A 15401-nucleotide genomic window follows, 5' to 3' on the forward strand; every position below is an offset into this window, starting at 1 on the left:
CCAAAATCTAGTAAATTATAGTTCTTCTCCAAAGACTATGATACATACAAATTATACAGAGGTAGCTGTTTCATTGCAGTATACAATCAACATGCCATAGAATATGACAATTACCATGTGAAATCTATTTAAAGATGACAGTTTAAGTGTTTAAAATAGGTACAGCCTAATTGAAACTAAATATGAGGCTATTTTGGTTTACAAAGTACTTCAAATTATTAACAATGCAGGTATTTGCAAATAGCAGTGATGAGAACTATGGAAAGCCGAGTCTGAAATTAGCAGTAGCTCAGTGAAAGAAGTTTCAGGTGGTATTATGCTTAAGAACAAATCCGCACTCTTTTTGCTTTAGTGAAGAATGATTCTTTTGCCCTACCGTAGGTGTTTAGTATACACTTCATATCAATGCCAGGTTACCACTCATGCAAGTTTTTTACTACAGGAGATATTGAAACATTAATGTAGCAATGCTAATTACTCAGCCAAAAGGATTAAAAGTAGTATTCTTTTCCCTTGCTGAAGTTATACTTTAATAAGGAGGGTCAGAAGTGTCTCTCTATCCCCTTGTTTCCTGTGCTGCAGTCATGCTGGCCTGTTTTATCTGTTAGCACGTAGAGAAGTGACTTCAGAATCATCTCAGAATTGCAGCTACATTTGTTAGACAGGTACTCTTAGAGCTAAAGAGAGTGATGTGTCAGCCCCAAGAACAAGGCTAAGTAAGTCCCTGTCTGCAGCTAAGCATTCAGGTGAAAGTGGCTAAAAGCGGGCAAAACAAGATTACATTCAAATGAATCTTCTGTGTCCTCAGTGAAATGGACAAATTAAAATAAACTTCTTTTTTACTTCTTAATATTAGGAAGAAAGAGACTTTCTGAAAATAAAGCATATACATTTTTCACAAGTGCACTTACAAATCATGATGTGACTATGATTTTACGTGTCACACATGAATCTATTACACTTGCAACACAATGCAAAAGTGTGAAAATATATTACCTGAAAGAGGAATGATGTCTGAATATTCCTACAAAGAATCAGGGGATCCTACCTGATGACCAGCATAGTCTTCTCAGTCCCAAATATCAATGCATTTATTATCACTAAGCACAATGCCCCTTGTTGCATTGAACAGTAGCCCTTTCCAGATAGTGGTGGCAGCATCAGTTAGAAACTGATAAGCATCACATGATAATGGTCAGTTTCAAAATTCTGCTGTTCATACCATGTGAAAAACCCTCCTGTGCAAGATCCAAAGTACAATTAGATCAAACAGTGATAATTTTAGGGGACTCTCACCATTAAGGAAGTTTAAAAAAAAATATGTACAGGCACTTTAAAAATATGGGATTCCTAAAATCTTGACCCACCGTTTAAAGCCACAATTACTTCAGTATGAAAAAATATGATCAGTTTAATCAGAAGATACAGCATATGTATTATGGGCACAAAGAAGTTTTGAAAAAGCACAAATCAAAAATTATTTTAAACCCAGATGGGTCACACTTTAAACATAGGGTCCTGCAATATCTACACAGAGGGGGTTTTCTTGGCCAATTTCAGACCCTTCATAATCAGGTTTATTTTTGCTGAAGTCAATAAGTTTGCCAGAGATAAATTTGTCCTTTTATGTATTATCAAGGCTTTTGACACTGCACGAGCAATTCTGTTCTATGCTAGCAGTGATAAACATCAATAATTGTAAAGATGTATTAACATCAAGACAACGTTCAGATTCCGTGCCATTTAACAACATATTCACAGCAAAAAATAAAAGGATTAATAAAGTCAATATTGACCGTTTCCAAGGCTACCAATATTTGCTAGACCATTTAAATTGACACCCGGCACAGAAGAAACACAGAACCATACCCTATAAAAAATGATTTAAAAAAAAAAACAAATAATTTTAAACTTTGTCTAAATAGAGCTCTTTTCACATAGAATCACACAACTTTCCTATCCCAGCTATTAAGGTAACTCATGTCAATAAATTTGTTTCTGGATAAGGCAATCAAAGGCACATTAAATATCCCCTATATAGACAGAGGAAAAGCTTGATAAAACTAATTGTGTCTTACAATGTGTGCTGAAGGTACCAAGCTCTAGGCAGATGGAGCATATTCCCGAGACATAGGCTTTCCATTGAGAAGCCATGTCATCAGCCATTACAGCGTGTTAAATTCAAAGAAAAAATAGATAGAACAAGGGGAGGGGAAGAGCTGTTCTCTCAACAGTTCTCAAACAACTCAGATTCAGACCATTTAGGGTTTTATAGATCCTAACCAGCACCTTCATTTTGCACCTGGGACTGTGCATGGTAGCTAATGCAGAAAACAGAGTACTGATGTTCATCTTAAAATGGCACACTTTGGTGTCCGTTTCTGAGTGTGGAAAATGGTTAGGACACTGTGGAGGCTACCACAACCAAAATAATAAATCACATTTTAAAAACCTACATTATAGGAATGCTTACATTGCAAAGTCAAGCACTCAAAAGCCAGAAAATGCCAAAATTGGGGCTGGCTCTGCAAATTTAATCTGGCCCCCTTGTTGCTATGCATTATGATCACAATCTTTAATTACATGATCACATATACTTTACCAGTGGGTTTCATAGCTATTTGCTGATAGCAGAGGAACATAGAGACTGAGGACCCTGGGTTCACTTCCAGGTTCTGGAGGGGAGTGTTCTCTAGTGGGAACAGACCTTTCTGGTCCTGTACCCCCACCCTGTCTGTCCTCTCTGCTCTTATCCACACACACACACCCTGACCTCCTCCTACCCCCAATCTCCCGGCTCCAGCTCCTCTCCTCCAGTGCTCCAATGCACTTCTTACCCTGGCTCCTGTCCCCTCTTCTCCTCCAACCTCCCTAGATCACATAACCCTTTTCCTTCCTCTGCTTCTATTTGCCCCAATACAGACAAGGAGACAAGTGGAGCATGATTGAAAAGGCCCAGCCTGTCGAAGAATCAAGTTCTTACATTCTAAGTGAGATGGAGCATCTATGTTGCTTCCACCTTCCCTACAACTGAATGCCCCAAAACCATTGCTAAGGCAGAGTTAAGGCTTTACAGTGGCAGCTCCTGCCCTTCCAGGATGGCATGACCTTACCGATAGCAGAGCTGCTGCTCTGTTGCTGTAATTAGAGAGAGTGGAGAAGGGCAGGGCGGGGCACTACATCTATAAGCAGCACAGGGGGTTGGGAGAGGTGTGAAGTGAGCCACACAGCTGAATGAGATGGTCTCTGATTAAAGAGGATGCCCCAGGGAGAGGAATGCAGCTCGGAGCAGAGAGAACTGCTCCATTCATGTTAGTGGGTGTTCCTATTCCCCCCACCTCCATGTTGGAGAGTTTCTGATTGTGTCAAGCATACCCGTTCAGTGTCAGATACAGGCGCCCAGCATGACTGTTCAACCTCCCCACCAAGACAGGCAGGGCTTCCCCAGATTGTGGCTCCCCTGGGCCAGGTGGGAGGGTAAAGAGTTGGGCTCAGAACCCCCTGGAGGGACAAGGCACCCCAGCTCCCAGCTCACATGAAGGGGGTAAGGAATGGGGCTCAATCCAAGAACCTGATTCACACAAGGGTGCATGGGGGAGTGTCAGACTCCCATAGATGGGTCGGGGCTTCACAGATCCTGGCACATACACACAGGGGGAGGGAGTGGGGTTTAGACACACCTGTGGGCACGGACTTGTGGGGGGGACTTAATGAGAGGGGTTCAGACACCTCCCCAGAAAAGCAAGGCTCCTCCAGAAGCAGGCTTATATGAGGGGCCATGGAGGGGGTCAGACTCCCAGAGATGGGCAGGGGCCATCAAGCCCCCACCCCCAGATCCTGACACAGAGGGAGAGGTTCAGAAACTCCCAGATGGCAGGGACCCAGGACATCTCAACTCACATGAGAGAAGGTAGGGAGACGGACTCAGGCTGCTAGCCCCCGCAGACTACTGCTCCCCCCCAGAGGAGGCACATGGAAGGGGGGTTAGATCCCCATAGATGGGTAGGGGTCCCCCAGATCTTGGCACAGACATTGGGGTCAAGGAGCAGGGCTCAGACATCCCAAAGAGACAAGGCCCCCCCATAATCCAACCCACATGAGGCAGGGAGATTGGAGAGGGGCTCAGATTCCCTAGACAAGTAGGGGCCCCCCAAATCCTGGTGTAACACTGACAGACCCCGGTCATCAGCAGGCGGGATCGAACCAGGGACCTCTGGAGTTTAGTGCATGAGCCTCTACCACATGAGTTAAAAACCAGCTGCCTCTTAGCTAAGGCTGTAGACCAGACTCATTAGTCTCTCTCTCTGTAAGTGTTCTCAGTGGCACTAGGCGGGACAGAATACCACACAAACAAGGAGGAAGGTAGCAGGGATCAGAGGCCCTGGTGGGGGCAGGGATACCCAGATCCCAGCTCACATGGGATGGGTGGGGAGAAGGGCTCAGATCACCACCAGATCCTGGTACACACACAGAAGGAGAAATGTGGGGATGACAGCTCCCTGACCCTATTCTTTGCCAGTCATCCTACCACTCACCCCTATGTCCCCTTCCCAGCGTCCCTTCCCATCCCCCTCATGAGCCCCCCCAACTCCTCTCACCTCCCCTACCACCCATCCGCATTTACCCCTCCCCTCAATGCAACCCCCAAATGATTTTCACTCCTATTCCCCCCCACTTCTCCACCCCCTAAAATGCCTTCCCACACCACTGAGGGCAAGCCTTTGCATATCAATTTAAAACAAATGTTTACAAAAATACTTTGATTACACTGTCTCCCCCGCTGCCCAAAGACAGAAAAAAAAATAACAGAGATTTTAGCCAAATGTCTTTCTACCTTTTTCAGATTTCTGTCCAAGGTGGGACTCACGCTGACACTGGGTGATTGTCACAGGTTCAAAGAACTACTGCCTAGTCCCTTGAGATATGAAGCAGGTGTAGAATCATAGAATCATAGAATATCAGGGTTGGAAGGGACCTCAGGAGGTCATCTAGTCCAACCCACTGCTCAAAAGCAGGACCAATCCCCAATTAAATCATCCCAGCCAGGGCTTTGTCAAGCCTGACCTTAAAAACCTCTAAGGAAGGAGATTCCACCACCTCCCTAGGTAACACATTCCAGTGTTTCACCACCCTCCTAGTGAAAACGTTTTTCCTAATATCCAACCTAAACCTCCCCCACTGCAACTTGAGACCATTACTCCTTGTCCTGTCCTCTTCTACCACTGAGAATAGTCTAGAACCATCCTCTCTGGAACCACCTCTCAGGTAGTTGAAAGCAGCTATCAAATCCCCCCTCATTCTTCTCTTCTGCAGACTAAACAATCCCAGTTCCCTCAGCTTCTCCTCATAACTCATGTGTTCCATACCCCTAATCATTTTTGTTGCCCTTCGCTGGACTCTTTCCAATTTATCCACATCCTTCTTGTAGTGTGGGTCCCAAAACTGGACACAGTACTCCAGATGAGGCCTCACCAATGTTGAATAGAGGGGGACGATCACGTCCCTCGATCTGCTCGCTATGCCCCTACTTATACATCCCAAAATGCCATTGGCCTTCTTGGCAACAAGGGCACACTGCTGACTCATATCCAGCTTCTTGTCCACTGTCACCCCTAGGTCCTTTTCCGCAGAACTGCTGCCTAGCCATTTGGTCCCTAGTCTGTAGCGGTGCATTGGGTTCTTCCATCCTAAGTGCAGGACCCTGCACTTATCCTTATTGAGCCTCATCAGATTTCTTTTGGCCCAATTTGTCTAGGTCCCTCTGTATCCTATCCCTGCCCTCCAGCGTATCTACCACTCCTCCCAGTTTAGTATCATCCACAAATTTGCTGAGAGTGCAATCCACACCATCCTCCAGATCATTTATGAAGATACTGAACAAAACCGGCCCCAGGACCAACCCCTGGGGCACTCCACTTGACACTGGCTGCCAACTAGACATGGAGCCATTGATCACTACCCGTTGAGCCCGACAATCTAGCCAACTTTCTACCCACCTTATAGTGCATTCATCCAGCCCATACTTCTTTACAATGGTGAAGGCTAACAGTCATGTTAACTCCTTCGTCTGTGCACGTTCAATGTAATCAATTTGGCATGTCAATAGGTGCATGAGTATTAGAACTGCTTGGCACATGCCTAACTAGAGAAGCAAACTCTTTTTCAAATAATATTTTAATTTCATTTCCCCCAAAGGACTGATGGGTGCCAACAACTCTGTTGGGATAACTCTTGAGCATCTGAGCCCCTGGTGCAATGATCTGAACTCTGGTTTGATCCCTATCTGTGCACTAAAAACAGGAGTAGAGAGGTTATTTTATCTCCATATTTTTCACTGGTGCAGCTGCTACTGGAATACTGTGTCCAGTTCTGCTGTTCACAATTCAAAAAGGTTGTTGATAAATTGGAGAGGAATCAGAGAAGAGCCACAAGAATGATTAAAGGAATAGAAAACCTGCCTTATCGTGGTAGACTCAAGGAGGTCATTCTATTTAGAGTAACAAAGAGAAAGTTAAGGGTGACTTGATTAGTCTATATGTACTACATGGGGAACAAATATTTAATAATGGGCTCTTCGATCCAGCAGAGGAAAGTGTAACATGATCCAATAGGTGGAAGCTGAAGTTAGACAAATTCAGATGTGCTGTCCTGCTCCCTGATTAACTGTGCTGCTAGGCAACCAATGAGCCCAGCTGCATTGCCTTAGACCAGAGGTTCTCAAACTGTGGTCCATGGACTGCGAGCTCCATTCATGTGGTCCGCGGATAGTTCCCTCTAAGGCGCAAGCGTGGCTCCACTAATTAGGTGCCTGGACCCTGGAGAAGATGCATATGTAAGGTGAGGTGGTGGCCTTGGGGGGAATAGGGTGAGAAGAGGGGGTGGGGGAAATCTGGGACATGCAGGGCTGCGGCAGCCAGAAAAAGAGGCGACTTTCCCCAGCTCCAGGACTGTGGCTGCTGGGGAGAAACAGCCCTCCTTCCCAGCCCCAGCTCAGGGGCTGCTGCAGCGGGGGAGAGAGGGAGGACCCCCCCCTCCTTTCCAGCTCCAGCTTAGGGGCTGCCATGGTGGGGGAGAGGGCACATCCATTGCATTAGAAAAGTAAGACTATTGATATTAAAATAGGAGTTTTGCTTTTATTTGTAGAACTAAAAAACCTTTTTTTTTATATATAACACTTTTATCCAAAGCACTTTACAATAGTTAGCTAACAGTACAAACAACATTTGGAAAGATCATTAAGTGGTCTGCCGAGACCCTCAGCAATTTTCAAGTGTCCATGGGGGGAAAAGAAGTTTGAGAACCACTGCCTTAGACCTGTTAGGGTAGCCACAGCCCCTGATTGGCTGCTGGTTTAGCTGTGCTCCTTATAAGCCTGCTCCCCACAGCAGTTTATAGGCTGCTCAATGCATACTAGACTCACAGCAGTGCTTGCCCTTGTTCCAGTCCTTGCTCCTGCTTGTTCTAGTTCCCTGCTCCTGCTTGTCTCAGCCTGCTTCCAGTGTATGCTCCTGCCCAGCTCCCCAGTAGCTTCAGTGTTTTGGTTTCGAACACTGGCTTTGCCTCTGCTGGCTTATGACTCCAGTTAACCCTCCTGTTCTGGCATTTGGCTTATGCCCCTCTGGTACTGATTGATCAGCTTGTTTCCTGTACTCCACTCACCCTGGACCCAGCTCTAACTCGTAGGTTGAACTCTTGCCTTCACCATGAGGCATGACTGCCCATGGCCTGGTTGGTGATAGACTGGAAATAAGGTGTAATTTTTTTAAGGGTGAGAGTAATTAATGATTGGAACAATTTACCAAGAGTCATGGTAGGTTCTTCATTACAACAATTTTTAAATCCAGATGAGCTGTTTTTCTAAACAATATGTTCTAGGAATTATTCTGGAGAAGTTTTCTGGCCTGTGTTATACAGGAGGTCAGACTAGATGAACACAATGGTCCCTTCTGGTCTTAGAATCTATATTTAGAATTCAATACAATCTTGATATATTACAGAATTGGTCTGACATCAACAAGACGAAACTCAGTAAAGACACATACAAAGTACTGCATTCATAAAGTAAAAAATGACAAGTACAAAATGGGGAATAACTAGCTAGGCAGTGCTGAAAAGGATCTGGGGGTTATACTGGACCATAAACTGAATATGAACCCCCTCTCTAAAGTGCTAGTAACCCCTTCCACCTTGGTATCATTCACAAATTTAATAACCATACTTTTCACTCCATTATCTATCATTAATTAAAATACTAAATAGTATTAGACCCGGGAACACATCCCTGTGGGACCCCACTAGATACGTACTCCCCATTTGACTAAAAACCATTTAAAACTACTCCGAGAGTATAGTTTTTCAACCAGTTGTGCATCACCTTACAGTAATTTCATCTAGACCACAATTCCTCAGTTTACTTATGAGAACACCATGTGGGACTGCATCAAAAGCCTTACTAAAATCAAGATATACCATGTCTACTGCTTCTCTCCTATCCACTAGGCTAGGAAACCTATCAAAGAAGGAAATTAGGTTGGTTTGGTATTATTTGTTCTTCATAAATCCACGCTGGCTATTATTTATCACCCTATTACCCTCTAGGTGCTTACAAATTAATTGTTTAATAATTTGTTCCAGTATATTTCTAGGTATCAAAGTTAGGCCGACTGGTCTAATTCCCCAGGTTCTCTTTGTTCCCCTTTTTAAAGATAGGTACTATGTTTGCCTTCTCCAGTCCTCTTGGATTTGCCCATCCTCCATGAGTTCATGAAGATAATCGCTAGTGGTTCCAATACTGCTTCAGCTAACTCCTTAAAGACCAGCTACTTCCTTAAAGAATTTCGTCAGGCCCTGCCAATGAAATTATGCATCTAGAGCTCTTCCAAAAATGCCTTCTTAATGGTATTCCACAAAAATGGGATGAGGAAAACTTAGAACTAAGAAGTCATTGACAAGGCTTTAACCATGGCCCTTGCCACCAACTGAATTTTGAAGGCAGTGGCACCCTGTCTGCAAAAAACCTAGTAGCAGCGGTCTTCTCTGAAAATCTCCTTGTAGGTTTTTACTGGACGTGAGGGGCAAGAATCTAATGAACAAGCAGTTGGGCATAGCTCCTTCAACATTTCAGAGAAGAACATGTATTTATATCTTCCTGCACTGAATTTGCCTGTGACAACAACCAAATCATCCTAAATCACTGCTTATCTTTTTCAGCAAAGTAGATAAAGACACTCTTAAAACTCAACTTTTTAACAGAACTAAGGCAACCAGATTAATCAGACTACCAACCGACTTGAAAAATTTAGCTGGATAAGATTTTGCTTATGCTGAGGCGGATGGAGAGAGACTTCTCTGCTTCTGTCAGTCACAGCAGAAGAAAACAAACAATGACTTGGAAGTTCTAGCATTCACTGAAAGCAAGAGCTATTCCTCATTAAAAATTGATGACCACTTGCATCTTGCTTGCTGCAGCCTAACAAAAGAAAGTTGTGTACAAAACAAACGTATACCGTTCAAATTCTGTTTGACAAAAGGTACGTGGGATTTCCTGAAAGGTGTGTCATTTTGGGCACACACTTAATACTTACATCGAATTCATTTAGTGCTGCAGCAAGTTCTCCAATGCCAGTGTGCCCCTTGTTCTCATCGGTTGGTGAGGTGGCCTGTGCAGCATTAGAAATACCGGCTATTGCTTCTTGTACTTGTTTGAAGACATAATCTCTGTTGGCCCTAGTGGCTGCTACATCAGGGTGACGGAGAAACGCTTGAGAGGCAGTGTACAGCATAGTAGCATTCTTCTTCAGAGCACCTCGAGCAGCAGCCATTTCATCCCTACAGTGAGGATCTTTCAGTTCCTGTACAAAAATATATGTACACTGTACAGTTATATAATGAAGCTTTAGAATATGCTACAGTTACAATGTTTATTCATATATACTATTAAGTAGGGCCCTGTGGTCCTGATTCTGTAGCAATGGAATCCATCACAGAATTTACCAGTTATGTTACAACAAAATGTTCCTTCTGCCCAAGAAAATCTGTTTTTTATTGTTTTGTTTTTCTTCTATGTTATAATGGGTCAGCCACATGGAAAAATGGAGGAAAATAAGAGGAAAATGCTAACTATCTTAAAATGCAGGAAAACTTCTGGGCAAAACATCTAAAAGAAAAGCAGCAAGGCACACAAAAAAGGCAGTATGGAATGCCAGTGGACTTCAGGGGAAGAAGAAAAAGAAAGAGAGGGTGGCAACTACATGGAGAACTGAATATTCTTAAACACCAGGGAAATTATTAAAAATATTTTAAAAAATAATTGAAGTAGAGAAAATATACAAAATATGTATGAACTAGAAACATGTGTGATGTCAAAAGAAGAAGGAAAGAGCCATTTCCGGGGGGGAAGAAACAAACACAAGTCAATATTCCTAGAAAGGTGGCCTTCTCTGCAGTGTAAATTGTGTGTGTGGAAGTATATTGTTTATAAATTATGTTGCACACTACAAATTATCTGTAAATTGTTTACTGAAATAATACACTGCAGAGATATTTTGCAACTGCACTATAATCTGTTCTTTTTCACTCTATTAGAAGGTGCGGTGACTGACTGGAAGCAGCATTGCCCAGGAGGAGGCCTAGCTATGAGCAGCCTAGTGAATGCACGTGTATTCTCCCTCCTTTATTTCCACATCTCCACAGGAAAATATACTTTAAAAAATCTGTAACAGGGCTCATTGATTGGGCTGCTTAGGTGAAAGCTATATGCTGAGTGGAAGGGAATGCATAATAGTGAGACCCTATAAGGTCTGCCCCTATAAGTACCCAAGGTAGCAATAATCATCAGCTTTGTGTGTGCTCTAAAAGGGAAAAGTATGACCTTATGCAAAAACATACGTAATTTTGGATGCGGAATCATTTTTGTCACTTTCAGGTCTTCTATTTTTTTAATTTCTTTGTTAATACAAAAAAATTAAATTATCTTTTTAATCATCTGAAAACTAACAATGTTGTTTGTGAGCATCAGAATAAATTCCTGTTCCTTCTGAAATGGAAAGACTTCTATTACATTAGACTACCAGAGACCTCCATCCATATGAACAACTTTTCCTTGTAAAAAATAAGGCAATTAAAAAAAATTGCATCTAATGTTAGGCACCTAAATATGTGGGATAATTTTCAGGAGAGTAAGGTCCTACCAACTCCCTTTGATTTCCATTACTAGTGTTTATAATTTGAGTTGAGTTGTTGGGTGTTTTAGAAATTAGAGCACTGATGTGATAAATGAAGAAAGGGGGGGTAGCTCCCTTTTATGGACAGCTAGACAGCCAGTAGCTATAAAATCCCTCTTAGGAGCTGTTCTCTAATCACTCTACCTGTAAAAGTCTCACTGCTATGCATACGTAAAAGGAAGGGAGTGGGCACCTGGCCAAAAGAGCCAATGGGAAGGCTAGAACTTTTTTAAAATTGAAAAATGACTCCCCTTTTGTCTGTCTGTGGTTGTTCTCCCAGAGAGAGGGGATAGGGCAGAGCTATGCTGTAAGGCGCTTGGGCCAGGTATGAAAAATCATCCGTATCATACCTAGAAACTACTCATTTAAAACCCCAGATATGTAAGTAGATCAGGAAATGTCTAGGAAGACGCAATTAGGTTTATTCCTTTTATTTCTTTATGGCATGTGGATTCCTCTGTGCTAACCCCAGGTGCTTTTGTTTTGCTTGTAACCTTTAAACTGGACCTCAAGAAAGCTATTCTTGGGGCTGAATCCTTGTAGTTGTTTCTTTTAAAATCTAGCAATGGCCTGAGTTCCCAGATGTATTTTCTTTCTTTCTTTTTAATAAAATTTACCCTTTTAAACAGCAGAATTGGATTTTTGTGTCCTAAGAGGGTTGTGCACATGTTGTTTAATTAGTTGGTGGCAACAGCTGATTTCCTTTGTTTTTCTTTCTTAGCCCTTCCCTGGAAGGGCGGTGAAAGGGCTTGAGGGTGCCCCACGGGAAGGAATACCCAAGTGCACCTTCCTGGGCTCTCAAAGTGGTTCTGCACTTGGTTGGTTTAACCTTGAGAGTTTAATACAAGCCTGGAGTGGCCAGTATTAATCTTTAGAATCCTTGCGGTCCCCCACCTTCTGCACTCGAAGTGCCAGAGTGGGGAATTAGCCCTAACAACTTATTTAGGTGCCTAAATATTAATTTAGAAGCTTAATTTTAGACATTCATTTTTGAAAATCTGTCAAAACATTTTTGGAAAGAAAATATTTTTCTTTATAAAGAACACTTCATGTAGACCACCACACAATAATCAGATATGACCTCCAGTCTCTACTGACCTGGACTGGACTGAAGTGACCACTAGATAACGTAATTTCCTTGGTCATTTGCTCTCTTATTCTTTAAGCCATTCTTAACTGAAGTATTGTTTTTTAATATTTTCCTTTTTAAAAAAAAAATCACTTCTAAAAAAAGGCAACTGTGCATTGGAAAATTAATAGGCTTAAGATATAGGTAATGATATAATAATTATTGACAAATCTGATGATGCAAAGCAGAAACAACATTTCTTTTAACATGATAAAAACCCAGGTTATTTTATATGGCTGAATTTTCATACCCACTGGTTTACAATTTACCCACCTGTTGTCTTCTAGCAGCCACATAGTTAAGTTTCACCATCTCTTTCCCAAATTCTTTAAACCGATTTGCTAGGTCTTGCTCATTTGTTGCGTTCTTCACAGCTTCCAGTGCTTCTTCTACCTACAATTTAATATATGAAATTTATTAGAGTTTTAATCTGTCTCTGTCATTTTTCCCACCTTGACCAAGTCACTAATCATTTTATGCCCCAGTTTCTCATAGGCAAATTTGACTCTCAGTTACACCAATGTACAGTTCTCTTAATGTTGTTCTGTATTACTTCTCCTTCTTTGCATGCCACTATAATGTATACCTCATATAACAGGTATTAGTTTAGACACTATCTTATTCAGATATACTTCCTAGATTAAACATGTTTAATATCTGTGTCTTTTTTTTTTATTGGCCAAGCTTGCAAGGACCTATATTCAACTGTATGTAAATTCTCTGTTATGTGTCTGCATGTTTGTCTGTCTGTAATGCAATAACTTATGAATACCATACCCAATCCACTACAAAATTTTAGAGGATATTCTAGGCATCAATAGTCTGAACTCTACTGATTTGGGGGGAAAGTGGGAAACCAAAAGGAGAAAAGTAGGGGGCACAAGGAGCCTGTATCATCTGATTAGCAAAGCCACAGATGCAATCAGATCTGCATCTGTCTATAGAGCAAACAACTGGATGATGGTACCATTAATGCCACGCAAGAAAACAATACCCATATCCAAGCTCTGCCTATCCTCCCCATGGAGTTTAATAAGTTGACACCGTGAATGACTTCTCTCCCAGACTGAACGAAAACTAATAACTACAATGGGGGCAAGGTGAGGGAGACTAGCACCCATCTTCTGACATGGGAGGAAAACTGGGGACCCAGGTAAGGAGAGGGGGAAATCTGGCAAAGCCGAGATTGGAGGACCCTGGCCTGGGGGAAGTGGGAAATGGAGACACACATGGAGCCCCCAGCACAGAGGAAAGGGTGGGAATGAAGGACCCTGGAATAGTGGGAGGAGGACAGTGGGGGAGGGCATACACAACACCTGGTGCAGGACAGATTGAGAGACTCTGATATGGAGGAAAGGGGCGCACAGAACCCCTGGCAAGGGAAAATTGGGGGGAGTAGCAGGGAGTCCCTGAAATAGAGAGGGATAGGACGGTGGCACACAAGGAACTTGTGGGGTGGAATGGAGGGATGTAAGGATCCCGTGACATGTGAAATAAGCCTAGTCAACAGAAGTTATTAAGTGTATGACCCTCCAATTGTAAACAGAGAGAAAAATTTCCTAATGGTTTATGTGCAGTATAGGCTTTCTGTGAAAACTAAGAGTATGTCTCCTCTAGGACTTTTGTTAGTACAACTTACGTCACTCAGGGTTGTGAAAAAACACCCCTGTGAGAGACATAAGTTACGCTGACAGAAGTGCTGGTGTGGACAGTGCTATGTCACTGGTAGACATAGACTCCCGTTGGCATAGCTACCACCACTCGTTTAATTATGTTGGCACAGAACAGCCACACGGGAGATCTTACAGCGGAGCATCTGCATCGGTACAGCTGGGCCACTGTAAGGTCTCTAGTCTAGACGGGGCCTAAGGCTATTTACAGCTTATGGGAACAAATCTAAAGCAAAGAAAATTAAACTTGCCATTGAAACTAAATTTGTAGATTACCCTATATTACATAGCTAACATAGCATCTTTTAGAATGTAGTTAAAACAGAAGGAGGCCCAACATGGAATAGTAACTATGGCATAAGAAGTAGTTTGGCGCTTCGTTTTCTATTTTTTCTACTGTTATCAAAACTGTTACATTTACTTTTACATAAAGAGCAGAACTTAACAGAAAAAACACACTCTCCATAGTGATTCAAATTCGTTCAGCAAAAGAGGTAAAGATATGAAAATCCTAGAAGTATTACCAAGTGCCCACTTAGTACAGCTATCACAAACTTACCAGCTTCAGCATAAAAGCTGCTTACCGTTACGATTATAATGAAAAGATTTAAAATACTTTATTCATCCAGGAAATAAAATTACCTGCCCTGGGAGCAAGTGGGGCAGTGGAATTTTGTGAACTTGTTCTGTCATTTGAGAGATGAGTGAAATTCCCAGCAGAAGGGTTGAAACAGTGAATGTAGATCTATCCTGATCTGTATCAAGTTGAATTAATGAAATATTTAACTGGAACAATAGGTGTTGTCAATCTGGACATGCTGTTAACAGCAGACACATGAACTGTCCTTTTTCAGAGGAAAGGTTATTTAATTCCAACAGGGACTGGTTCCTAAGAAAGGATTTAGAACTCCATCTTGCTCTCTGTAAAGTCTCTGGCACCTCATCAACATCAATAACAAGAGCAGGCATCTAATTAATTTAGACAGGGTTTAAAATATACAGGGTCTGCCTCACCACTAACTTGTACATTGTGTTATTTTTACCTTGCAAAGTGAATGTAAAAAGTTAGCACCAGTCCGAGTGGATAATATTCCTTCTGTCACGTTTTGCACCCACTTTACACAAAGATAAATGGTTGCACAAGGTGTAAGGCCATGGAGAATCAGGCTCACCCAGTTCTGCAGAGAAATATTCTGGCTGGAAATTTAAATGCATAGCTGTTTTCTGGAGGTGTTATGCTACATCTAACAGTTACAAGCTGCACTTTGCTTTTGTGGTCAAATCAATCTGGGCCTGCATCATCTCATTTCTTACCCATAAACTGAACAATGATGTTCAAATCCTAACTGCCATGACAGCTCACAAAATTAGTATGAAAAC

General features: G+C 42.3%; 1 protein-coding gene across 9 annotated transcripts in view; it reads right to left on the reverse strand.

Annotated features, from left to right (window-relative positions):
- Positions 1-15401, reverse strand: part of CTNNA2 (catenin alpha 2) — a 783540-nt gene that overhangs the window by 549490 nt on the left and 218649 nt on the right. For all 9 annotated transcript variants that reach the window (XM_073342921.2, XM_073342914.2, XM_073342915.2 and 6 more), the window contains 2 exons: positions 12625-12744; positions 9585-9851 (listed from right to left, as the gene is read on the reverse strand). In XM_073342921.2, the coding sequence (XP_073199022.2) occupies positions 9585-9851; positions 12625-12744 (387 nt within the window). The remainder of the gene's footprint in view (positions 1-9584; positions 9852-12624; positions 12745-15401) is intronic.

Source organism: Lepidochelys kempii, chromosome 4, assembly GCF_965140285.1.
Source record: "Lepidochelys kempii isolate rLepKem1 chromosome 4, rLepKem1.hap1, whole genome shotgun sequence".
In the NCBI taxonomy this organism is placed as follows: Eukaryota; Metazoa; Chordata; order Testudines; family Cheloniidae; genus Lepidochelys; species Lepidochelys kempii.